At 36.4% G+C, this 23,025-nt stretch overlaps 1 protein-coding gene and 1 pseudogene across 1 annotated transcript; both read left to right on the top strand.

Moving 5' to 3' along the window:
* Positions 1-731: 731 nt before the first annotated feature.
* Positions 732-1,665, top strand: LOC140514513 (olfactory receptor 4F6-like; annotated as a pseudogene).
* A 17,301-nt stretch (positions 1,666-18,966) lies between these two features.
* On the top strand, positions 18,967-19,914 carry LOC140514635 (olfactory receptor 4F6-like). Its single transcript, XM_072625131.1, has one exon. The coding sequence runs from the start codon at positions 18,976-18,978 to the stop codon at positions 19,912-19,914; it is 939 nt and encodes a 312-aa protein (XP_072481232.1). The 5' UTR covers positions 18,967-18,975.
* The last annotated feature ends 3,111 nt before the right edge of the window (positions 19,915-23,025 follow it).

The following is a 23,025-nucleotide window of genomic DNA, read 5'->3' as shown; positions in this document are numbered from 1 at the left end:
TATCTTCTTGAAATATCATGGTAAAATTGTTTTCTTTTTTGAGAAATATGATAATTTGTATTAAAATTATATTTTATTTCACTTTTTGTCTTACTAAAATCTATTTTCTTTCCATTTCTTTACCTGTCCTCTCCATTGGAAAAAAGAAAACCATAGCCCTTATAACCAACATGCATAATTAAGCAAAACAAATTTTTGTCCGGGACATCTCTAAAACTATCAGACTTGGTCTGCACTTTGCATTCATCATAATTCTGTAAGGAGGTAGGTAGAATTTTTCATCCTTGGGTGTTTATAATCCTGATTGGTCATTATGTTGATCAGAATAATTGTGATTTATGTAATTCCATCACATTCCTATACCATAATTTGTTCAACCATTGCACAAGTGATGGGCATCCTTTTGATTTTCAGTTCTATGCAGCCACAAAAAGAACTTCTTTTAATAGTTTTGTATGTATTGGTCCTTTTTCTCTGTCTTCAATCTGTTTGGGGTATAGGCCTAATAATAGTGGTATCATTGGTCAAATAGTTTACCTAGTTTAGTAAATTTTGGGGCATGGTTTCCAATTATTTTCCATAATGATTGGACCAACCTACAGTTTTATCAAGAGAACATTAAAGTGCTATTTCCCCCATGACCTTTCCAACATTTGACATTTTCCATTTAGCCATCAATACTGATTCTTGTATCCTGTTTTCCTTTTAGGTAGCTGTGCCCATTGGAGTAAATGGATGGAGAGAATCATTCTCTAGTATCTGAGTTTGTGTTCCTTGGGCTCTCTGATTCATGGGAAATTCCTTGTCTCTTCTTTGTGTCCTCCTCTGTACTGTAAGTGGTGAACATTACAGGAAACATGCTCATTTTGCTCACTGTAATGTTTGATTCTCATTTACATTTCCTTATGTATATCTTTTTGGCCAACCTCTCTTTTATTGACTTAGGTTTTGGCTCAATCACAGCCCCCAAAATGATTTGTGACATTTTCAGAAAGCATAAATTCATTTCTTTTGGGGGTTGCATTGCTCAGATCTTCCTAATTCATGCATTTGGTGGCACTGAGATGGTGCTGCTTATAGCCATGGCCTTTGACAGATATGTGGCCATATGTAAACCTCTCCACTATTTGACCATGATGAACTCAAGAATGTGCATTTTCCTTTTGAATGTTGCCTGGATAGTTGGCCTTATCCACCCCTTAATTCAATTGGGTTGTGTTGTAAACCTACCTTTTTGTGGTCTTAATGAACTGGACAGTTTTTTTCTGTGATCTTCCCCGGTTCATCAAACTAGCCTGCATTGAGACTTATAGATTGCAGCTAATGGTCACTGCCATTAGTGGTTTCATTTCTCTTGGATCCTTCTGTGTACTGATAATTTCCTACACTTTCATCCTGGTCATTGTTCAAAAATGTTCTTTAAGTGGTTCTTCTAGAGCTCTTTCCACCCTGGCAGCTCACATCACTGTGGTGGTTTTATTCTTTGGTCCATTGATAGTTTTCTATACGTGGCCATTTCCCACATTAAACCTGAATAAATTTTTTGCTATCTTTGAAGCAGTTCTTATTCCATTTCTGAACGCAGTCATCTACAAATTGAGGAACACAGAGATGAAGGTGGCAATGGGAAGAGTGTGTAGCTGTCTTTTGAAGAAGGTTGTATAAGTTCATTAGGAAAAACTGCCATGAGAGTCTTCTTATGTCTGGTGCTTCCCAAAGCTGAATGTTTCATAGATATTTTAAACTCAACATATCTAAAATGTAATATAACATAATAAGCCATTATAATAATTTATGTTTATATAGCTCTTTAATGTTTGCTAAGCATTTTATATGTGTTATCTCATTTCAACCTCAAAAATCTCCTGAGGTTGCTGCTATTATTGTAGCCATATTACAGATGAGGAAACTCATGAGGGAAGTTGTGACTTTCCCCGAGTGACATAGCTAGTAAAAATTTAAGACAACATTTATACTCAGTACCACTTGACTTTCAGTCCAGTAGGCTATCCACTGTTGCCCCGAACTTCTTCATTATATTTCCACTTAACCTACACTTTTCCTGAACTTTTGTAATTTTTTCTGAGGGCACCTTCATCTTCCCAGTCTCCCAGATTAATAAGTTTTTGGTTTTCTTTTGCTTTACACTCCCTTACCCCCAATAATCATCCATCTGTATCTATATTTATTCAAACATATATAATTTATATGTCTTTGTATATATATATATATATAATTTATGTCTGTATCTATACATAGATGTATACACACACACACACACACACACATATACATACATCTTCTCCCCACAGCTGTCAAAGTGGTTGTCCTTAAGCAGAATTCTGACAAAGTCACTCCCCTGCTCAATAAAATGCTAGTGTCTTATTAGCCTAAAAATAGAATAAAATATGAACTCTCCTGTTTGACTCTTAAAGTCTTTCACATCCTTAGCCAAACTTATTTTTCAAATCTCCCTGTACACTGCTCTCTTTCCCATACCTTATGGATATGAATCAATCAAAGTGGCTTTTTCTCTCTTCCTTCGGTATGGCACTCCATCTCCTATCCTTCTCCCTTTTCCTGGTCATTTCTCATGACTAAAATTCACCTTTTCCTCACTTATGCCTCATAAAGTCATAGTATTAGTTCAGACACTGTGTTGTCTGAACTACTCTAATAGCCTCTTAGAGTCCTCTCTTCCTTTCATTTCTGTATGTCTCCATTCAAAGTAGTCCTTCATAACAATGGTGTGAAACTCAAACATAAATGGAGAGAAGGAGAAGAAGAGAGAAAGAGACAGAGAGAGGGAGGGGAGGGAGGGAGAGAGAGAGAGAGAGAGAGAGAGAGAGAGAGAGAGAGAGAGAGAGAGAGAGAGAGAGAGAGAGAGATTCTTAGTATGTAAGGCTGAATGACTAGAAGGACGATAGTGCCCTCTATGGCAAAAGGGGTAGAAAGAGATTTTTCGGGAAATGATAAAGAATTCAAATTTGGAGATACTAATTTTAAGATGTCTTTGGGATATCTAGGTTGAGATACCCAATAGACAGTAGGAGATTCAATCTGGAGATTAGGACTCGATAAGTAATTCTGAGAACCATCTTCATAGGGACGATAATTGAAATATGATAATTGAAACCCTGGGGGCTGATGAGCTTCTGTAGTACAGTGGGAGAAGAGAAAAGAAACAAAGACAGAGCTCTGGGGGCCCCCATAGCTATTGGGCATGAATTGGATGGAGATGTAGCAAAGGAGACAGAGAAGAAAAGTCAACCATATAGGAGAAGCACCATGAGAGACTAGTGGACCAATAAGAGAGAAAGACTGTCAAAGAGAAGAGATGATTGACAGTGTCAAAGACTGCAGAGAGGTCAAGAAAAAAGCCCATTAGATCCAAAGGTAAAAGTTAAAAGATCATTGGTAACTTTATAGGGAACATAGTTGAATGAGATTAGTAACCAAAGTGTAGAAACTTAAAAAAACATTAAGAAGGATGAATTGGAGGTATCTATTGTAGCCAACCTTCTCAAGGAGTTTAGCCACCAAAAGAAGGAAATATAGGGATGATAGCTAGCTAGAGAGGATGAATGGATCAATTGAGGGTTTTTTGACGATGAGGGAGATGTGGTCATGTTTGTAGGCAGTAGGGAATCAGCCAGTAACCTGGGAGAGATTGAAGATAAGTAAGAGATTGGGTGTGATGGGAGGGGTTTGGGGTGGTGGTGGTTGGGGCAAACTGTTGAAGCAGATGGGATAAAATGGGATGATCACATGTATATAGATGCAAAGTTAATCAGAAAGTTAAAGATTTTCCCCACCCATTAATGGGCCTGCCCATTAAGGGAAGCTTAATTAGGGGAGGCCCACATCTTTTGTTAGTTTTCTAATGAGTCATTGGTTCTCAAGGTTGGTGATGCTCTTTGGCTCTGAAAAGTGTATAAACGCTCTGAGGTGAAGTTTTACTTTGGGGCTTACTCATTGGAAATGTTTGGCCAGAAGAGACTCTGGGCAACCACTAAGGAGCCCCCTGGCATTGACAACCCAGATGTTGGTGCTTCTCTCTCTGGTAACTATGTATGTATGGTCAGATAGTTGGAAGCCCTCTCTGTTGATTATTATTTCTTTATATTATCTCTGAAGTTCAGGGTGCTGACATTTTTTCCCCCTGAACATATGTGACATATGTGCTTGATTAAAGTGATTGTTGACCCTTCAAAAGTTGCTTTCCTTTTAGTAAAGCACATCTAGGAACCTGTATATCAGGCTCTTTTGTGCATGTTGGGGTACTTGCTGATACAATAGAGGAGCTTACTTTGGGAAAAGGAAAAGTGGCTTCATCATGAGATAGAAAAGGTGAAGAATGTGATAGTGTCAGCAGGCATCTGAATGATAGGAGATGAAGAAGAGGGGATAAGAGAGACCTCTTGGGAAATGTCCTTACTTTTAAAAATAAATTATGAACCAATGTCCTCATTGAGAGGGTGGGGACAGGGGGAGCCATGGGAAGTTTAAGATTGGGAAGAGTTGCTGTGATAAATAGGACAGTGAGTAGATCAGTGAGTCTAGACAGATTGACTAGCAGTAGTGAGGAACCAATAGATGTCATATAACAGAATTTTATAATACATATTTTATTTTACCTCATAGAATGAAAATTCTTTAAAGGCAGTGATTTTATTTATTTATTTATTGTTTATTTCTGTCTATCCCCAATACTAGCCTTTTACTTTAAACTTTTAGATCTGTGATATGATTATTTAAGGAGCTCCCTAGTGAGGAGGCTCTCTTTATCAAAGTTGCAACAGTTCTGCAACTTTCAGTCTTATTGAGTTGCCTAGAGCACTGGGAGATCAAGCGACTTGTTTAAAGTTACAGAAGCAGTGTGTATTAATGATGGAAACTACTCAAACCTAAAGCATCATGAGTCCAAGGATGACTTTCTTTGTATAATACCACACTTACATGAGTAAACACTTAACAAATGCTCATTAAATCTTGCTGAATTCCACCTATCTAGTGCATGTAATCTTATTCCATAGTCTTATTTCTGACAATATTTAAATCAGAAGTGTTCTAGTAGAACACATTATGCCCATATTCTTTTTTTTAACTTTCCTGATAGTATTTCAAAGCTTTCTCTAAACTCTTCTCTACTTTCCATCTCCATAATTAATTCACTAAGCTAGAAACTAGTTATTTACTAAAAGAGCTATATTTTATCACAATCTGGAATTTCTGTACATAGTGCCATCATGCCTCTGGTACTGCAGTGGATCTGTGGTCTCATTGATTTGAATGTTCCCTCCAATGATGCAGATCATAAGCACTGAATGCCTGCCCATCACATGTGTAACTTTTCCATGTTCTCCAAGGGTTTGCTTTAGGAGTCCCCCCAATGTATTGACCTTGCTCACTTTCTCTTGAGATCATAAGGAAATCAATGGAGCACAGGTGCTGTCTGTGACTCATCTTTGCCCTTCCCAAGTGATAAGTTTATTTCCCTTTTTTAAACATGAATTTTAAAATGACATATTTTATATAATAACAATAGCTAGTGTTTATATAGCACTTTAAGGTTTGTAAAACCTTAAACATGCTCAGATGTTCACAATCCTTAAAAAAAATTCCTTAATTTAATCCTATCACACCCACAAGATATTACTTGATATCTTTCTCCTGTTTCGTAGTCAAACTCCCAGCTTTAAGCAAGTTCCATTCACTTATGATTGCTAAAGGTGACATTTGTCATTACCTTCTTTTGTTATGATTTTGAAGACATTCTTAGCTAATGACTCTGGATAAGAACAATCATGCATCCCTCTGACTTTACTGTCACCACTGCGTGTAAGTTGTTTTGTAGTTGTAGGCATACAGTCCAGCCACATCAACAAATTTAATGAGAATTAGCATAGATTCACAGAGATAGCAATAATTATTATGAATATGGCACTGTAAGGGTTTGCAAAGTGCTTTACATATATCATTCTATTTCATCCTTATAACAGCCTTGTGAGGTAGGAACTATTATTATAATTGTCTTGTAGATGAGGAAGCTGAGGCTTGTAAGAATTATGACTTGTCATGGGTCACATGTCTTGTTAGTTTCAGAAGCAATAAAATGAGGAAACAAAAAAATTGAGGAGTTTTATCATGGCAGGAAAGACAAAGACACAAACACAGAAGAGAAGAGTAACTCAGAAACAGCTATAATAAAGACCTTAAAGAAAAAACAACTTAGTTTTCCCACATGAGTAACTAGAATTCCTAGGAGACTTGATATGTTTTCAAATGAATTTAGAAATGATATTATATTTAGAAATGAGAACCATGGAATAGAGACTTGGAAAATGAATGAATAACAACAAAAGATGTATAGAATCTTACCCTAGTGAATTCCAAAAAATTTAAAATGTATTAAATAGTAGATAATAACTCTAAGAAACAAGACGTTAAAACAAAGTCAAAATGTTGAGAAAATAAAAGAAAATGTAAAGTGTCTCCTATAAACAACAACTGACCCGAAAAAATAGAGAAGGAAAGATAACTTAAGAATCATTGTATTTCCTGAAATCTTTAAACAAAGAAGAACTTGGATATCATATTTGAAGAAATCACTAGAGAAATTTGCTCGAACATATCAGAATAAGAGAACATTGTGAAAAACAGAAGGAATTCCTATTCTAAAAGAAACTCTACAATGAAGAATTTCTAGGAATTTCATCATCAAAATTCACGACTTTCAAGGAAAAGAAAAACAATATTCCCACCAACCAGAAAGAAATAATTTAATAACAAGGAATTATAATCAGCTACCACAATATAGCAGCTACCACAATAAAGGAAATAGAAAATATAGAATAAAATATTCTATAAGGCAATATGTAAAGGCCTACAACCAACAATAACTCACTCAGCAATAGTAAGTAGGAAAAAAATGGATCTTAAGTGAAATCAAAGACTTGCAATATTCCCAAGGAGGGGAGGAGGCATAAAGGGGAAACTAGAGGTGAAAAGGAACTTTGAAATAGAAATATAGGAGTTAAGTTGAAAATAAAAAGGAAAATACAAGTGAACAATCAGAAGTTAAATCATTATAATGAACTGCTTATGGGCTCATGATTGTTTAAAAATTTTCTTTTAGAATTGTACTGTCATAAGAGGTCATAGAGGTAATCAAATGAGACAGATAATCCATAAGTAGTTTTGACAATGCTGAAAAAAGAAACAGGTAGAGGAAAGGATATACTAGATGCAAAATAGGAGAAAGGATGGTGGGGGAAACTTATCTCACATAATCAGTGTGCTCAAGTACAAGTACATACAATTGTGGAAGGAGTTGTCACTTTTCATATAAACTGGTCAAAATAGGACAAAAGATTTATAACACATACACACACAGAATTTGAGGTAGGAATAAATTAACTCAGCAGGCATACAGAAAGGAACCAGAAGGTGGAAAAGAGAAGTATAAGAGGCAGGTTATATTTAGAGAGGCGGTAGACATAACCAAAGCAAAGCCCAAGTTTGGAAAGGGAATAGTGAAGCAGAGGTTGAATCAAAAGAAAGAGTAAGTGCCTATAATAAAGAGGAAATGAGAAGTATAGAGAAGAAAACGTCTAAGAGAATAGGATGGAAGGAAATGCAAAATTACCTCTCATAATTGTGAATGTGAATGGAATGAGCTCACCCATATATAATAGAAGCAGAATGGATTAGAAATACGATGTCATTTACAAGAAACACTTGAAACATAAAGACACAAATAGAATAAAGACACAAATATCAGAGCAAAATCTATTATGCTTACTGCTTCAATACACTAAAACGTCTTCACAATCTTTTCTTTGTGTATAAGTAAAGTCCTTTCTCTGAGATGTATCAGAATTGTTTTCACCTTTTTGGAAGTTTCAGGACAGTGAATTGTGGGAAACAATGGGATAGCTGCTACTTCTGCTTTCACATGTACAGTTTGGGATTTCCAGGTTCAACGGCTGGTTGAATAAGAGAAAGGAATGAAAATGAAGTGTTTTCTGATTTACTCAAGGTTGACTAACAAAGAGTCTTTTTTTCTCTTTACCTCTACTTCTTTAAGGAATTTGTGGCCATGACCTCACAACTGTGTTTTCTCTGAACTTTTTGAAATTACCTTTTATAGAGTCCGGAGAACATGTTTGAATATGTCTAGCTTCCTCTTTTTTTATCCTGGAAGTCAGGATGGGCTTCATTTGAGATATCACAGGAACTGAGCCTTGAAGGAAATTATGGATTCAAAGTCAGTCAATAAATAAATATTTATTAAACACCTACTATGTGCCAGGCACTGTTTTCAGTGCTACAAAAAAAGGTAAAAGACAGTCCCTGCTCTCAAGGAGGTCAGTCTAGTGAGGAAAACAATATGCAGACAGTTATGTACCAACATAATATTTACAGGATAAATTAGAGAGAATCAACAGAGAGAAGATACTAGAATTAGGAGGAATGAGAAAGGCTTCCTGAACAAGATGGGATTTTAGCTGGGACTTAAAAGAAATTCAGGGAAATCAGGAAGTGTTGCTGATGAGGAAGAATATTCCAGATATGGGGCATAGCCAGTGAAAATTCCTGTGTCTTATATGAGGAACAGAAAGGAAGTCTTTGTTGTGAGATCACAGAGTATGTGGGACAAGGAAGGTTTAAATGTAAGAAATCTCGAAAGTTGAGGGAAGCAGGTTATGAAGGACCTTGAACACTAAACAAAGTATTTTGTATAAAATCCTATAGGTTATAGGGAGCCACTGGAGTTTATTGAATAGGGCTGGTGGTAGATAACATTGTCATACCTGAATTTTAGGAAGATCACTTTGATAGTTGGATGGTGGATAAGCTGGAATAGGGAGAGACTTTTGGCAGGCAGATCAATGAGCAGACAATAGTAATAGTCCAACATGAGGTAATGATGGTCTGAACCAGGGTGGTAGCAGTATGAGAGTGGAGAGGGGGTTATATTCAGAAATGTTATAAGGATAAAATTGACAGGCTCTGGCAACAGGTTGGAATGAGGTTGGGTGAGAAAGAGTGAGGACTCAAAGATGATACTTAGATTGAGAGTTTGAGAGTCTGGGAGGATATTGATAACTTCAACAGTAAAAATAAGAAGAGGAAGAGGAGAGTGTTTGGGAGAAAAGAGGTGAATATGAGATACTTCATTCCATGTGTGGGGACAGCCTTTGCCAATTCATTCTAGAAACAGCAAGTGCTCCATTTTGGTTGGAACACAAAGTATATGAGGAGGTTCTATGAGCCTATGAGTCAGTTGGGGCTAGATGTGTAACAAGTGCAACACTTATATTTTATCCCAGAGGCAACAGGGAACGAATACAAGGCACCTTCCGCATTCTAGATTAAGGCAGTTAATGCATACTCTTTTGTTGATTATTGTGCATGTTGCAGTGATAGCAAAGTTTCATTCATTGGGAAACTTTCACAATGGAGACTGTTTTGAGGAGGATCAATTTGACTTTGTCAAATCGCAAAGTATTATGCTTCACAAAAATTCTATTTAAATACTGCATTGTGGCATGGAGGCAACCTCCGTTTTTAAAAGGCTGGAAAGGTTCTGAAAAGGATTTGGCAATAGTCTATTTTCTGGGAGTAATGCTAAACGCAGGATGAAAAAATCCACCAAAATTTGTGATGTTTTTCTTTTGAGACTTGAGAGTCAAAGACAAATTGTGATTGACATTAGTGAAAGAAGTGCTCACAATCACAAGATTGTGGATGTTTTGTAGTACTGAATTACATTTTCAAGATATTACTAGTTCAATCAAAACAGAAAAAAACCATATAGTAGCAATTACAGTGACAGAAGTGGCTTATCAAGTCATTCCTCTATTGGTAAATGGTCAAAGGATACAAAGAGGCAGCTTTCAGAGGAAGAAATTAAAGCTATCTATAGTTACAGGCAAATATGCTCTAAATCGCTATTGATTAGAAAGATGCAAGTCAAAACAACTCTGAGGCACCACATGACACCTATCAGATTGACTAACATGACAAAACAGGACCACGATAAATATTGGAGAAGATGTCGGAATACCACAGCAATACCATTTTTAGGTCTGGATCCCAAAGAGATCATAAAAATGGGAAGAGGACCCATATGTACAAAAATATTTATAGCAGCTCTTTTTTGTGGTGGCCAAGAACTGGAAATTGAGGGGATGCCCACCAAGTGGGGAATGGCTGAAGAAGCTGTGGTATATAAATGTAATTAACTATTGTAGTATAAGAAATGATGAACCATCTGACTTCAGAAAATCCTGGAAAGACTTGTATGAACTGATGTTGAGTGAAATGAGCAGAACCAGGAGAACATTGTTCACAGAAACAGCCATAGTGTAGGATGACTGATTTTGATAGACTTAGTCCTTTTCAGTAATGCAAGTACCTGAAACAATTCTGAAGGACTCATGATGGAAAATGCCATCCATATCCAGAGAAAGAGTGATGGAGTTGGAATGCAGAGTGAAGCAGACTGTTTTCTTTTTTGTTTTGTTTTGCTTTTTAAAATTTCTGATGGTTTCTCCATTTGTTATAGTTCTTTTATGCAACATGACTAAGGTGAAAATGTGTTTCAAAGGAATATATATATATATATATATATATATATATATATATATATATATATATATATATATATATAGAGAGAGAGAGAGAGAGAGAGAGAGAGAGAGAGAGAGAGAGAGAGAGAGAGATCCCATATCAGATTATGTACCATCTTGAGGAGGGAAGGGGAAAAAAGGGAGAAAATTTAAAACTTATGCAAGTGAATGTTGAAAAGTAAAAATAAGTAATTTGGAAAAAAGAAAGCAAAAACAAGAAGACTTGAGAGCCTTTGAAGATATATTGAAATTATTTAAAGATTATCCTACTATTTGTTGGTAAATTCAACAATAAACTTGAATACTGTATTGAATATTTAAAGGTAACAAAAAGAAAAATTTGGAAAGGAATCCAGACAAGTAAATGATACCTGAAATCTAGATTTTCTTAATCAGTACTGAAAAAGTTAAAATGTTAAGGTGATGAAAGAAGTTAAAACAGCACAATGAACAAAATAAACAAATGAATATCAATAAAAGAATTTTATAGAGGCTTGAAAAGTAAAGAAACCAGGAACAAGACAGAATTCCCCAAAAAGGAGAATGTGAAAATTTTCTGGTCATCTATTTTTGTCCTAAAAAGTTCAATGCAGTAAAAATGCCAGTGGGATCAAATGAGAACAGAAAGATTTTCCACTATAAATATAAGTCATGTCAAGAGAAGTACCTGAAATTTTTGGAAAATGGCATGGCCAAGTAAAATTCATAGCTATTAGTTCTGATGCTTCACAGGGATTCATGTATTACTCAAATCATAGGATGATAGGTATAGAGTTGAAAGGGACCATCAAATCAAAGTCTCTATTCCCATCTTAGAAAAGTGGGAAATTAGACCCAGATAAGTCACGTAGACAGTGAGAGTCAGAGTTAAAGTTAGAACTCAAACCCACTTCATCTTCGCTTCAGATCCAGTGCTCTCTCCACTTCAAATCAGCAAAGTGTTTTACTAGCTTTCTCTAAGTAGTAAATCTAATTCCATTTTTCTTTTTATGTTATTTAAAATTTTATTTTTGTTATATTTTACTTCTGAAGTATCTCTCTCCCTTCCCACCCGGCACTAAAGAAGACCCCATTTATCACCCCCCCCCACATACACACACATGCCCACATGCACTCACACATACACATATGAGCGTGTGTGCATATCCATCAAACTATATGATGCATACTTCTGTTTATCAGTTCTGTCTCTGGAGGTGGAGAACATCTTCCTTCATGGGTCCTTTGTAGTTGATTTGTATATTAAAAATAGTCAATATGGAATAACTTAACCATTCACAGTTGTTTTTTGAACAATATTACTGTTACTGTATACAGTGTTCTCTTGGTTCTGCTAATTTCCCTCTTCATTACTTTAGGCAAGTCTTTCCATGTTTTTGCATAAATAAAAAGTCCATCATTTCTCATAGCACAGTAGTATTTCATGACAATCATACACCACAACCTCTTTATCCATTTCCTAATTGATGGGGAACCTCTGAATTATCAGTTTTTTTTTTGCCATTACAAAGAGAGCTGCCATAAATATTAAAGAACATATAGATTCTTTTCTTTTTACCGTGATCACCTTGGGAAGAAGACCTAACAGCGGCATTATTAAGTCAAAGGGGATACACAATTTTATAACTCTTTGGACATAATTCCAGATTGCTCTCCAAAATGATTGGATCAGTTGACAGCTCCACCAGTGGTGTATTAGGGTCTCAATTTTTCCACATCCCTTTCAATATTTGTCATTTCCCCCTTCTATCATTTTAGCCAATCTGATAGGTGTGAGATGGTATTTCAAAGTCATTTTAATTTAATTAATCAATAACGATTTAAAGCATTTTTTATGACCACCTATAATTTTGATTTCTCTGAACAAAAAATTCCTATTCATATGCTTTGACTGTTTATCAATTGGGAAATGACTCAAATTTTTATAAATTTGACAAAGTTCTCTCTATATATGAAGTATGAAAACTTTATCTGAGAAACTGTTTATAAAATCCCTCCCGAATTTTCTGCTTTTTTCTAATCTTGGCTATATTGTTTTTATTTGTACCCCAAATTTTCTAATTTAATGTAATAAACTTTATTTATTTTACATTTCACCATGACATCTCTTGTTTATTCATAGATTCTTCTCTTAACCATAAACTTATAGGTAACACTGCCCATGTTTTTCTAATTTTATTATGCTATCTCCCTTTATATCTAGGTCATGTATGCATTTTGACTTCATCTTGGTATACATAGAAGGAGAGGTAGGTGGTGTAGTGGATAGAGTACCAGTGCAGGAGTCAGAAAGACTTGAGTTCAAATCTCACCTTAGTCACTTGACCCTCACTAGCTGTGTGACCTTGGGCAAGTCATTTAATCCCAGGTGACGTTAAGCCAATGTTATTCTCAAACATAAAATTGTATTGATCATGTACTGGTCATGATATTCTTGTTATAGCTTTTGTAGGTTATAATATATTAAATTTTGACTCAGTCTCTAAATTATCTAAGTTATGATTTCTAACAGGTTTGGGCCTCCACCTTTCACAGAGTTTAAATTCTTATGTCTTTTCTCTTGTTACTGTATTTTATGCCTTTTACCTAATCAGAACCCATAGTCACTTTCACTTTTTTCCATCTCTGCTTCTCAGTCATTCCAACCCAGAGTAGTAGAAATAACACCATCCTTATAGTTAGATCTGAATTTGAGTCCTATCTTGAGTCTTTACTAACTATATTACATTAGGGAAGCCACTTCTTCTCTCTGTACCTCAATTTCCTCATCTGTAAAATAGACCTGATAATAATTACATTAATCCTCTCAATGTTAACGTAAAAAAATTTGATAAACCTGAAAGTGATATACAATAGTCCTCTTTTCCCAACTCAGGTACCATTAAACCTATTTCACATAAATTATTTCTTTCCCTTCCATCCTCTTGTCCCTTTCATTTCCTGTGGGATGAAAAGTGTGTTTGTGAAGCACAATTCCCAGAGCAATCTAATCAAAATCTGGCTATTCCCAAACTGCAGCGTCATTACTTGGTCACCAGTGCTCAAGGCTGTTAATTAGGTGCCATTTGTAATGAGGACAATGGCATATAGTGATTCATGATGGATTGTGTTGCTGTCCAGAATGTCCAGAAATCAGAGCTTTCTTTGACTCTTGGAGGATGCTGCTACTTCAGGCCAGAATTCAAAGAAGGTAGATTTTTGGAAGCAATGTTTTTCCAGTTATCAGGAGAACACAATCTAAATTCCCAATCTCCAACTTTTTAATCTCTATTTCCCTTTATCTCAATCTACTTCAATTATTTTTTGATTTATTCGAGAGAGGAAAACTAAGATCAGTGGATGAAAGTTGTAAGGAGATATTTTGACTCAATTCAATATCACAAACATTCATTAAACATTTATTATATGTGAGGCACTGAGTAAAAGCACTAAAAATGTGTGTTCTTTTTCTCATGGAAAAGTCATTAACCTCATGGAATCCAATGGAATAAGGTATGTACTTCAATAATTGTTGTTCAACCATAATAGGAATGCTACAAAGGATAGGTTCTGATGAAGCTATAAAAGAAATTTGAGAAAGGAAGGGTTACTCTCATCTGAGGTGAGTAGCGAGGGCAAATTAGGGAAGGTTTAACGGAGGAGGCTTCCCATAAGACGATGGTAATATCTAAATATCAGTGGAAGTTAATGGCACCAAAAAGCAGAGGTGTGGAAAGGTCTTGGACACCAAGTGGGATGGAACTTAGTATAAAAAAGAACCTAATTATAATTGGAATTTTCAAGAAATGGAATATGTAACTTTATAAGGGAGTGGATTCCTAGACACTAGAGGTGTTCAAGCAGAGACTAGATAAAATTTTGTGGATGCAATAGAAGGGCAGGGATTTGGAATAGATGAAGTCTATATCTCTTAGTCTAGCTTTGAATAACTCCAGTTATTATTATTTGTATTGAGTTTCAATCTGCCTGGGGACCAGGATACTCCATATTTCTGCCTTTTGAAATACGTTTCCAGAGGCAAGAGGTAAACGTAGGTGGATGAGATTTGGGAAGGTTTTGTGCAACAGGTCTATTTGAGTTGGGTCTAGAAAAGTGGGTGGGAATATGGCATATGGAAAAGATGGGAGGAGGTTATTTCAGGTGGAGAGAATGGTTTGTCATTTTTTTATACTTTCTTTTGTTTTCTTTTTCTGTAGTTTTCTACTTTTATCTCATATCCCCTTACTAATTGTAATGGATTGCAAGATTATAGATTATGAATTTAGAGCTGACAAGGACTTTAGGAGCTATTTAGTGCAGTACTTCATCTTATATAGGAGGAATATGAAGCCCAGTGAGGTTAATTCATTTTTTCAGGACCACACAGTTAGTGAGTGACAGAGGCAGGATTTTAACACAACTCCTTTGATTCTCAAATCACTTCAGGAGTGGCTTTCCCAAAATCACTCTTCCTTCTGTTCCACATGGATATGAATAATGGGGTAATAAATTCTTAATTTATGGTTTATCTTCCATCTTTCCTGAACTCTCAAGTCTCCTCCATCATTTTTTACTACTATCTCAACTGTCATGATGATACTATCTGAAATTATGATCATTTTTACCCTTAGCTTCCTTTCTTTCCAACTACATTTCTCATGACCCTTGGTAAGGTAAATCATCTTCTCACAGTCTACAGAGGAAACTACTGTATCAGGGGAACAGGAAGAGAATCTTCAGTCTATCTTGAAGGCGAGTGTGGCATCAATTTCTCTTTTGAAGCCATTGTTTTACATATTTGATGGCTCCCATTTAGTGCTTGGATAGGGCCATCTCCAGAGCTTAGATGAGACTGATCAGTATTATTTGTAACTTGGTAACTTTGGGCAGAATATGGTCATCAGTTTTGTTAAGAAAATGGTGCCACATGTGGGTTTGGGGATAACATGGCATAGTAGAAAACAGGCTGGCTTTGTAGTCAAAAGATCTGGGTTCTAATTCTAGTGTTAACCACTTAGTTGTATGACTTTGGGTAGGTCACTTTACTTTTCTGCTTTTTGGTTTCTCATCTGTGAAATGAGAAAGAAACTGACTAGATGATCTGTAAATTTACCTCTAGCTCTAAATCTTATGGTTGGAATTAGCAACCATTGAGAATTGGGGTACCAAGAGCTGAGCCTTACTCTCCTGTTATGCAGGGAGGGCTCAAAGCTAAGAGACAGTGGCATTGGTCTAGAGTAGACAAAAACCCCAAGAATTTCTCCTTATTCTAAAAGTGTTCCTAGGAGTGCTAAGCAAATACTGTTCACAAAGAGAGCCAGGATAGTACAGTGGGAAGATTACTGCCCCTAGAGGCAGACCTAGGTTCACATCTTACCTTTGACATTTATTACCTGGGTGACACTGGGCAAATATCTGTGGGTATCTGTTTGCTCATCAGTGAAATGAGGGAGAGTTGGGCTAGGTTGAGGTTCCTTCTAGCTCTTGCTCTCTGAGTCTATGATGATTGAATGCTAGCTATTCATACATTTGCAAGGATTATTTTAATTGCTTTCCTTCTACTTTGCTCCGTTTTACAGAGAAAACAGACATTTTAAATGGGTAGGACAGAAGGATGATTTGAAGACATTTATGGTTATAATAGATATGGGACTTTAGATAGGACAGTATATGAGATCACTGGGTACCTGAGGAGCAGAGAAGGAAGATGAGAGAAGGAAGAGGAGGTATTAGGAAGTTAGAGAGTATCAAAAGCAAATATTACCTACTTTGTAATTTTAATGAGAGTCTTAGTGATAGAAACTACCCCCTTTGCCAAGGGAAACTACCTCCAGACATTCTTTGGTATCACTGTTCTCAATTACTGAAGGAAAATGCAGGGGAAGGGAAGAAACCCTTGATATATTCCAGGCACTGTGCTGAGCACTTTACGAATATTAGCTTACTAGATAATTTCCTACATCATTTCAGTTATGAGCATGGAAAAGAAGAAGGCAGAATGGTACAGCAGAATCAAAGATGGGTCTGATGTCAAAGGAACTGTGTTTGAATCCCAACTGTGTCATTTTCTACCTGTGTGATCGTGGGCAAATCTCTTAATCTCTGTAGACTCCAGTTTTCTCATCTATAAAATGAAGGAGTTGGATAGTCCAGCTTTAACTGTATCAGGAATTATTTTAAGGCAATACTTCAAATGACTTTAACTGTAAGTATAGAATGTCATGACCAAATAATTTGTCATTTTATAGCTAACCTGCTAATGATGAGCCTAGGTTGGTCCTCAGGCAGCAGTCAATCTGTTGTCTGGATTGAACTATAATATACAGTGATATCTGTATCTTCCCACTTTGGATGGTTTCATAACTTTTTCGTTGTAGACAATATTAATAAGAAGCCATACCAGAGTATCTCTTGGATATAGGATATTTTCACTGTACTATCAAGATTGTATGAGTAAATGTTAATATAATATTGGGGTGAATAAATGGACATGTGAAGTGCAGATGTAAGTAAATAATTCTCTTCTTAGATCTATCATTTATCAGATCCATTTTAGGAGCATTTTGCACCTCATTTTACTTGATATATATAATAAGTAATTACCTGAAACTGGAGGAGAGACAGAAAACAACCAAAATGATGGGAAATGATAGCAACCAGATTTCGTAAAGAGAGATGAGCAGGGTATTCATTCTAGAAATAGGAAGTTTTTATTTTAGCATAGTGAAGAACTTAGAACTTTTAAAGCTTCCAAAACTGGAATGATAGTAGCAAGTTCTTTTTCATGGTTGGTGTTCAAGTAGGATGTATGACCATTTCAGGGGGATTTTTTTCATGGTAAAGAATTTTTTTTAACATACAGTAATATTGGAATACACAAGCAGCATCACTACAACATCAAAATGATGCTCAGTGTTATGGTGTAAAGGATATCCATTCCTACGAGTATGAATATTGAACGATACAACAGTAGCGTCGGGATGATTGTATAATTGTTTTTGAAAATTATTGTATACATGTAGGAGATGAGTAGTAGTCCAGGTTGGAGAGAAATAGAAGAAGCTTCAAAGTGCCTGTTAAAGAACATCAGTGAAAGGAGAGAGGGAAAAGATGGTAGGTTTCCTTTCCTAATTCTTTGTCATTGCCTTACTAAAACTCCCTGTGCTATTTTGGTTGTTTCTCCTAATATTGCTTGATGCGTTTTCCATTCTTCTGGACATCTGCCCTTTGTTAATCACATTGTTCTCCCCCCTCACCTCAGCATCTCATTCTTTTTCACTTCTAGGTTTCTTTTCTATGAAGCATTACATGAAGATATGTATGACTTGGGTCAAAATAGAAAAATTGAATATCACTGATACATTTTGCATTGTTGAACATTACTGGCAATTAATGAGATTTTTGGGTAGCACCAAACCACTCCCTATGATATGTGTCTATACTGCAGTTGGTCTTCCTTAAATTTTCCAGTGTCTCACACTGTATCTGGCATTCACAAACACCCGACCTTAACCTGAAGTTGAACATTGGAGTCTCTCAGAAACATATCTTGTTAGGAATGCTGCCAGGAAATATCAAGGTATCAGACATGGTACAAAACCTAAAATTAAGTACAATAATAAATGTGTAAGTGCCTACTCTATGCAAGACGTTGGGGTGGAAATGCAAAACCAATGCAATAAGTCTTTTCAGGGAGCTTACAATTTACTGGTGTACATCTATGCAAATAAGGGTGTTAATAGCTCCATCCTACACTTAATACTTTAAGGTCTGCCAAGTGCTTTATAAATATTATCTCAGTTTATCCACGAAAATAGAAGAGAGTGCTAAAAAAATCCTCTTAGAGCACATATTGGGGGTGGGGGAGGGAAGAGTGGATCAGGAAAAAATTCACAGAACAAGTTAAAGATAGAGGAGAGCCTCGAAGAAAAGGTTTTTGAGAGGTGGAGATGAAGAGGAAGTGCATCCCAGGCAAAGGAATGCTTTGTATTGGAATGTTAGAAGTTTAGTGTCAGTAAGAAAGCTAGGTTATGCAGTGGATAAAGTTGTGTGGGCTTTAGGTCAGAAAGACCTGAGTTTGAATCAAGTCATGTCACCCAAGCTTTCTCAGTCTCAGTTTCCTCATTTGTAAAATGAGGGAAATAGTCTCACTGACCTCTAAAGTCTCTTCCAGTTCTAAATCTATGATCCTATAGTTATGCATAGTTATCCAACCATATAAAATGATAAAGCAATATAGGATTTTTGAAGTTTGAGCCCTTATCCACTCAAGCTGTCTGCTTTTGATACTAGTAATTGCATTAGGTTTCTTACTATATTCTTCAGGTAAATTCCAGAATCTGCTCTGCAAACTGAGTTGATGGATGGATCAAATGAGTCTGTGGTGTATGAGTTTGTTCTGTTGGGACTCACGAGTTCTCAGGAGATGCGAGTTTTTCTGTTTATGTTCTTCTCAGTGTTTTTTGGGGCAAGCATGTTAGGAAACCTCCTCATTATACTGACAGTTATTGCTGATATTCGATTACACTCACCCATGTACTTTCTGCTAGCCAACCTCTCTTTCATTGACACATGTGTTTGCAGTATTGTGACCCCTAAAATGATTTCTGATCTCTTCAGAGAGCGCAAAGTCATCTCTTGGAATGGCTGTATTACCCAGATGTTCTTTATTCACACTGCTGGGGGTACTGAGATGGTGCTCCTTATAGTTATGGCCTTTGATCGATACATTGCAATATGTAAACCTCTTCACTACCTGACCATTATGAGCCTGAGAAGGTGCATCTTGTTTTCTACAGTATCTTGGATTATTGGCTTTATCCATTCTATGATGCAATTGGCTTTTGTTGTACACTTACCTTTCTGTGGTCCTAATAAAGTAGATAGTTTTTATTGTGATTTCCCTAGATTCATCAAACTTGCCTGTATGGATACCTATAGACTGGAGTTCTTGGTCACTGCTAACAGTGGCTTCATCTCCATAGGCACTTTCTTCATATTGATTGTTTCTTATATCTTCATCCTGGTCACTGTTTGTAAACACTCTTCAGTTGGTTCATCCAAAGCCCTCTTCACCCTGTCAGCTCACATCACAGTAGTGATCCTTTTCTTTGGTCCATGCATCATTGTTTACGTATGGCCGTTCCCCACATTGCCAATAGATAAGTTTCTTGCCGTCTTTGATACACTTATCACCCCTTTTATGAATCCTGTCATCTATACATTCAGGAATAAAGAGATGAAGGTAGCAATGAGGAAGCTGTTGAGTAACATCATCAGTTCCAGGAAGTTGCCTTAAATACATAGTTTGACGCTGTCAAACAGATTGGAGACCTAAGTGTAGTTGCTGAGATGTCTGATGCCATTTTATTTAGTGTTTAAACACTATAGTGGGATAAGATCTCTCCTCAGGATTTTTGTTCATAATTAGCTAAATCCTTCCTAGTAATCTGTCCTCCAAAACAATTGAGAAGGCAAGGTTGTACAATGGATAGTGCACTTGGCTTGGAGTTAGCACCTGAGTCTAAGGCTGTAATGTTCTTCCTGGTTATTATTCAAAACTGTCCTAATGGCTGTTATCACATATGGTGAGTCACTTCAGCTCACTGGATCATTAAGATCATAGAACAAACAATAACCAAAGTATATTACCTGAAAATTGTGAAACACTATGGAATAATTGCTCACACTGGTCTTTTTGTCATCTTTTTTCAAAAATGAAATAAATTCTATCAAATTTTCTTCATCATCATTGGGAGCAGATGGGACAGGAGCAGATGGGATCTCTGTGATCAGAATGGAAGACATGCCCAATTATTAATGAACTTTCCCTTGCCCAGGAATTTAATCCTACCTTAGACACCTAATAGCTGAGTGACCAAGGTCAAGTTTCTAACCTCTCTCACCTTCAACTTTCTCTTCTCCAAAACGTAGATTGATTTAATGTGCTCTAAGTTCCTTTTCAGCTCTAAATAGTTAGATGTTAGAGTCAGAAAGAGACAACACTCTCCTTCCTGGTAATTATTCAAGACTGTCATCACACATGGTGTCTGTCATCACACATGTTGGGCCTTTAGACTCAAAGAGTCAGAGTGGAACTTAGGGCCCTGTAACCAAGTCTCCTTATTTTTACAGGTGAGTAAACCGAGACCCAGGGAAATTAAATGATTTGACCAAGTTTACATAGGTAGTAATGGGATACAAATGAAGGTCCTTTGGCTCCAGTCCCAGTTCTCTTTCCATTGTAACTTGCTGCCTTTAACCCCTTTTTAAAAGGTGAAATAGAATGGATATAGATGCTGAATCTGAATTTATTTGTATAAGAAATTACTTGAGGGAGTGCCCTCTAGTAAATAATTTGGCACCTCCTCTAGCATGTAGAGAGCCACCTGGAACGTTGAGAGGTTAAGTGAGTTGTCCTGGGTCACATAATCAAAAAGTGTTGGTGATGGAACTTGAAGCCAGGACTTTTGATCTTTAAGGCTGACTCTCTCACTATACCACTTCCCTTTCCATATAAAACTGTTATTTGGAAGCTACTCTAAGGGACCCATGTGCAATCTTTTGGATACTCTACCTGAGTTTTTAATTTGTCATTTTTTTGTATAATTTCATAGGTTTTCTGAACAAATTTTACACCCTATTGTAATAGCTACATTTTTTGTTGTGTTTATTTAGTGCCTTTTCTTGGTTTGTTCTTTATTTAAAGCAGTGCTTCCACCCTGTGATCCAGTGATCATTGTGGAGCCTGATAATTATTGTAAAGCAACCTGATAATCTATATGAATGCTGTCAATTTGATTTTTATGCAGCTGCAATGATACACAGCTTGATAATACAATATATTGGAAACTATATTTTCTTTAGACTAAAGTGTAATTTGCACATGTATGTATTCATATTTTCAAATGTATTTAAATGCTGTTATGATGAATAAAATCATTTAAAAGTATAACTGAATACTTAGTAGCTCTTTTTTTGATCAATTTTATTTTAACATAACAGAAAAATAAATAAAAAGTCAAGTATTTTACCTGAAGTTCCATAACACAATGGAATAATTGCTCATAGTGGCTTTTTGTTATTACATTTTTTAAAAATTTAAACTCATTTATTTAAGTTTTCAACATTCATTTCCACAAAATTTTGGGTTTCAAATTTTCTCCCCATTTCTCCCCTCCCCCCACCCCTAAACGCCGAGCATGCTAATTACCTCTGTCACCAGTCTGTCCTCCCTTCTATCATCCCTCCCTTCCTTTATCCCCATCTTCTCTTTTGTCTTGTAGCGCAAGATAAATTTCTATACCCTATTACCTGTATTTCTTATTTCCTAGTTGCAAGAGCAATACTCAACAGTTGTTCCTAAAACTTTTGAGTTCCAGATTCTCTTCATCCCTCCCTCCCCACCCCTTCCTGGACAGCTGAAAAAACCTCATCACTAACCTTTGGAGCCTGTGGGTTGAGGGATTTGGGAACCACTGCAACTGGGACTGGGGATTCCATGACTGGAGTTTCTGCCCACAAGGGCTGTTCATGAGCTGTGGGGCCAAGTCTGGGCTGGCCTCCACTCTGTGTCCCATGCAACAGACGTTTCCCGTGGGCCTCTCAGGTCACCCAGGGCTGGAAATCTCCTCCACTTTGTTGTCCTCCACTTCTGGTGCTCCACAATTTGTTGAGAGTCCCTCTCTACATGTTTTTTATGGGCTATTTGGGGAGAGCCTCCATATCTATGTCGTTGTACTCTGCCATCTTGGCTCCACCCCCTACATTTTTTTTAATCAATCAGAAATAGTACCAGTGCTATTAAGTCTTCACCACAATTGAACCTTAGAACACTAGTCCCCCAGAATTGAAAAGGGGGAATTGAAAATGACACTTAAGTTGTAAAGTCCAATTGCAGTAGGACTAGACCAACTAATCATGTACACTGAGGAAATACATGCTAAAAATGATACAACTTGAAAGTGTTGATGAAGCCTATCAAAGCAATGGAAAAAAATATAGATCACAACACTGATTCAAAAATCAAGGATTTCCCTCGTGAAAATACAAGCAGAGAGCAGGCAGGTTTTTGCAAATTGCACAAACATTTAATAATTATCTGCCATGTACAAAGTGCTTTGTTAGATGTTGGAGTACAAAGACAAAATGAAAAATAAATCTTGGCCTCAAGATGTTTTTATTTTACTGTGGGGTACAGCATATACTCAGACAAACAAATATAAGACAACATGAGTCTTTAAAAAAGAATCCTTAATTAATTAATTAATTTTAAGTTTTCAACATTCATTTCCACAAATTTTGAGCTCCCAAGTTTCTCCCCATCTCTCCTCTCCCCCACCCCAAAATGCCTAGCATTCCGATTACCCCCCCCCCTGCTTATCTCTTTCTCCCCTACTTTTCTGTATTG

Source organism: Notamacropus eugenii, chromosome 7, assembly GCF_028372415.1.
Source record: "Notamacropus eugenii isolate mMacEug1 chromosome 7, mMacEug1.pri_v2, whole genome shotgun sequence".
Classification (NCBI taxonomy): domain Eukaryota; kingdom Metazoa; phylum Chordata; class Mammalia; order Diprotodontia; family Macropodidae; genus Notamacropus; species Notamacropus eugenii.
Note: the sequence above shows the minus strand (reverse complement) of the source record. Positions and strands in the feature narration are given on the sequence as shown.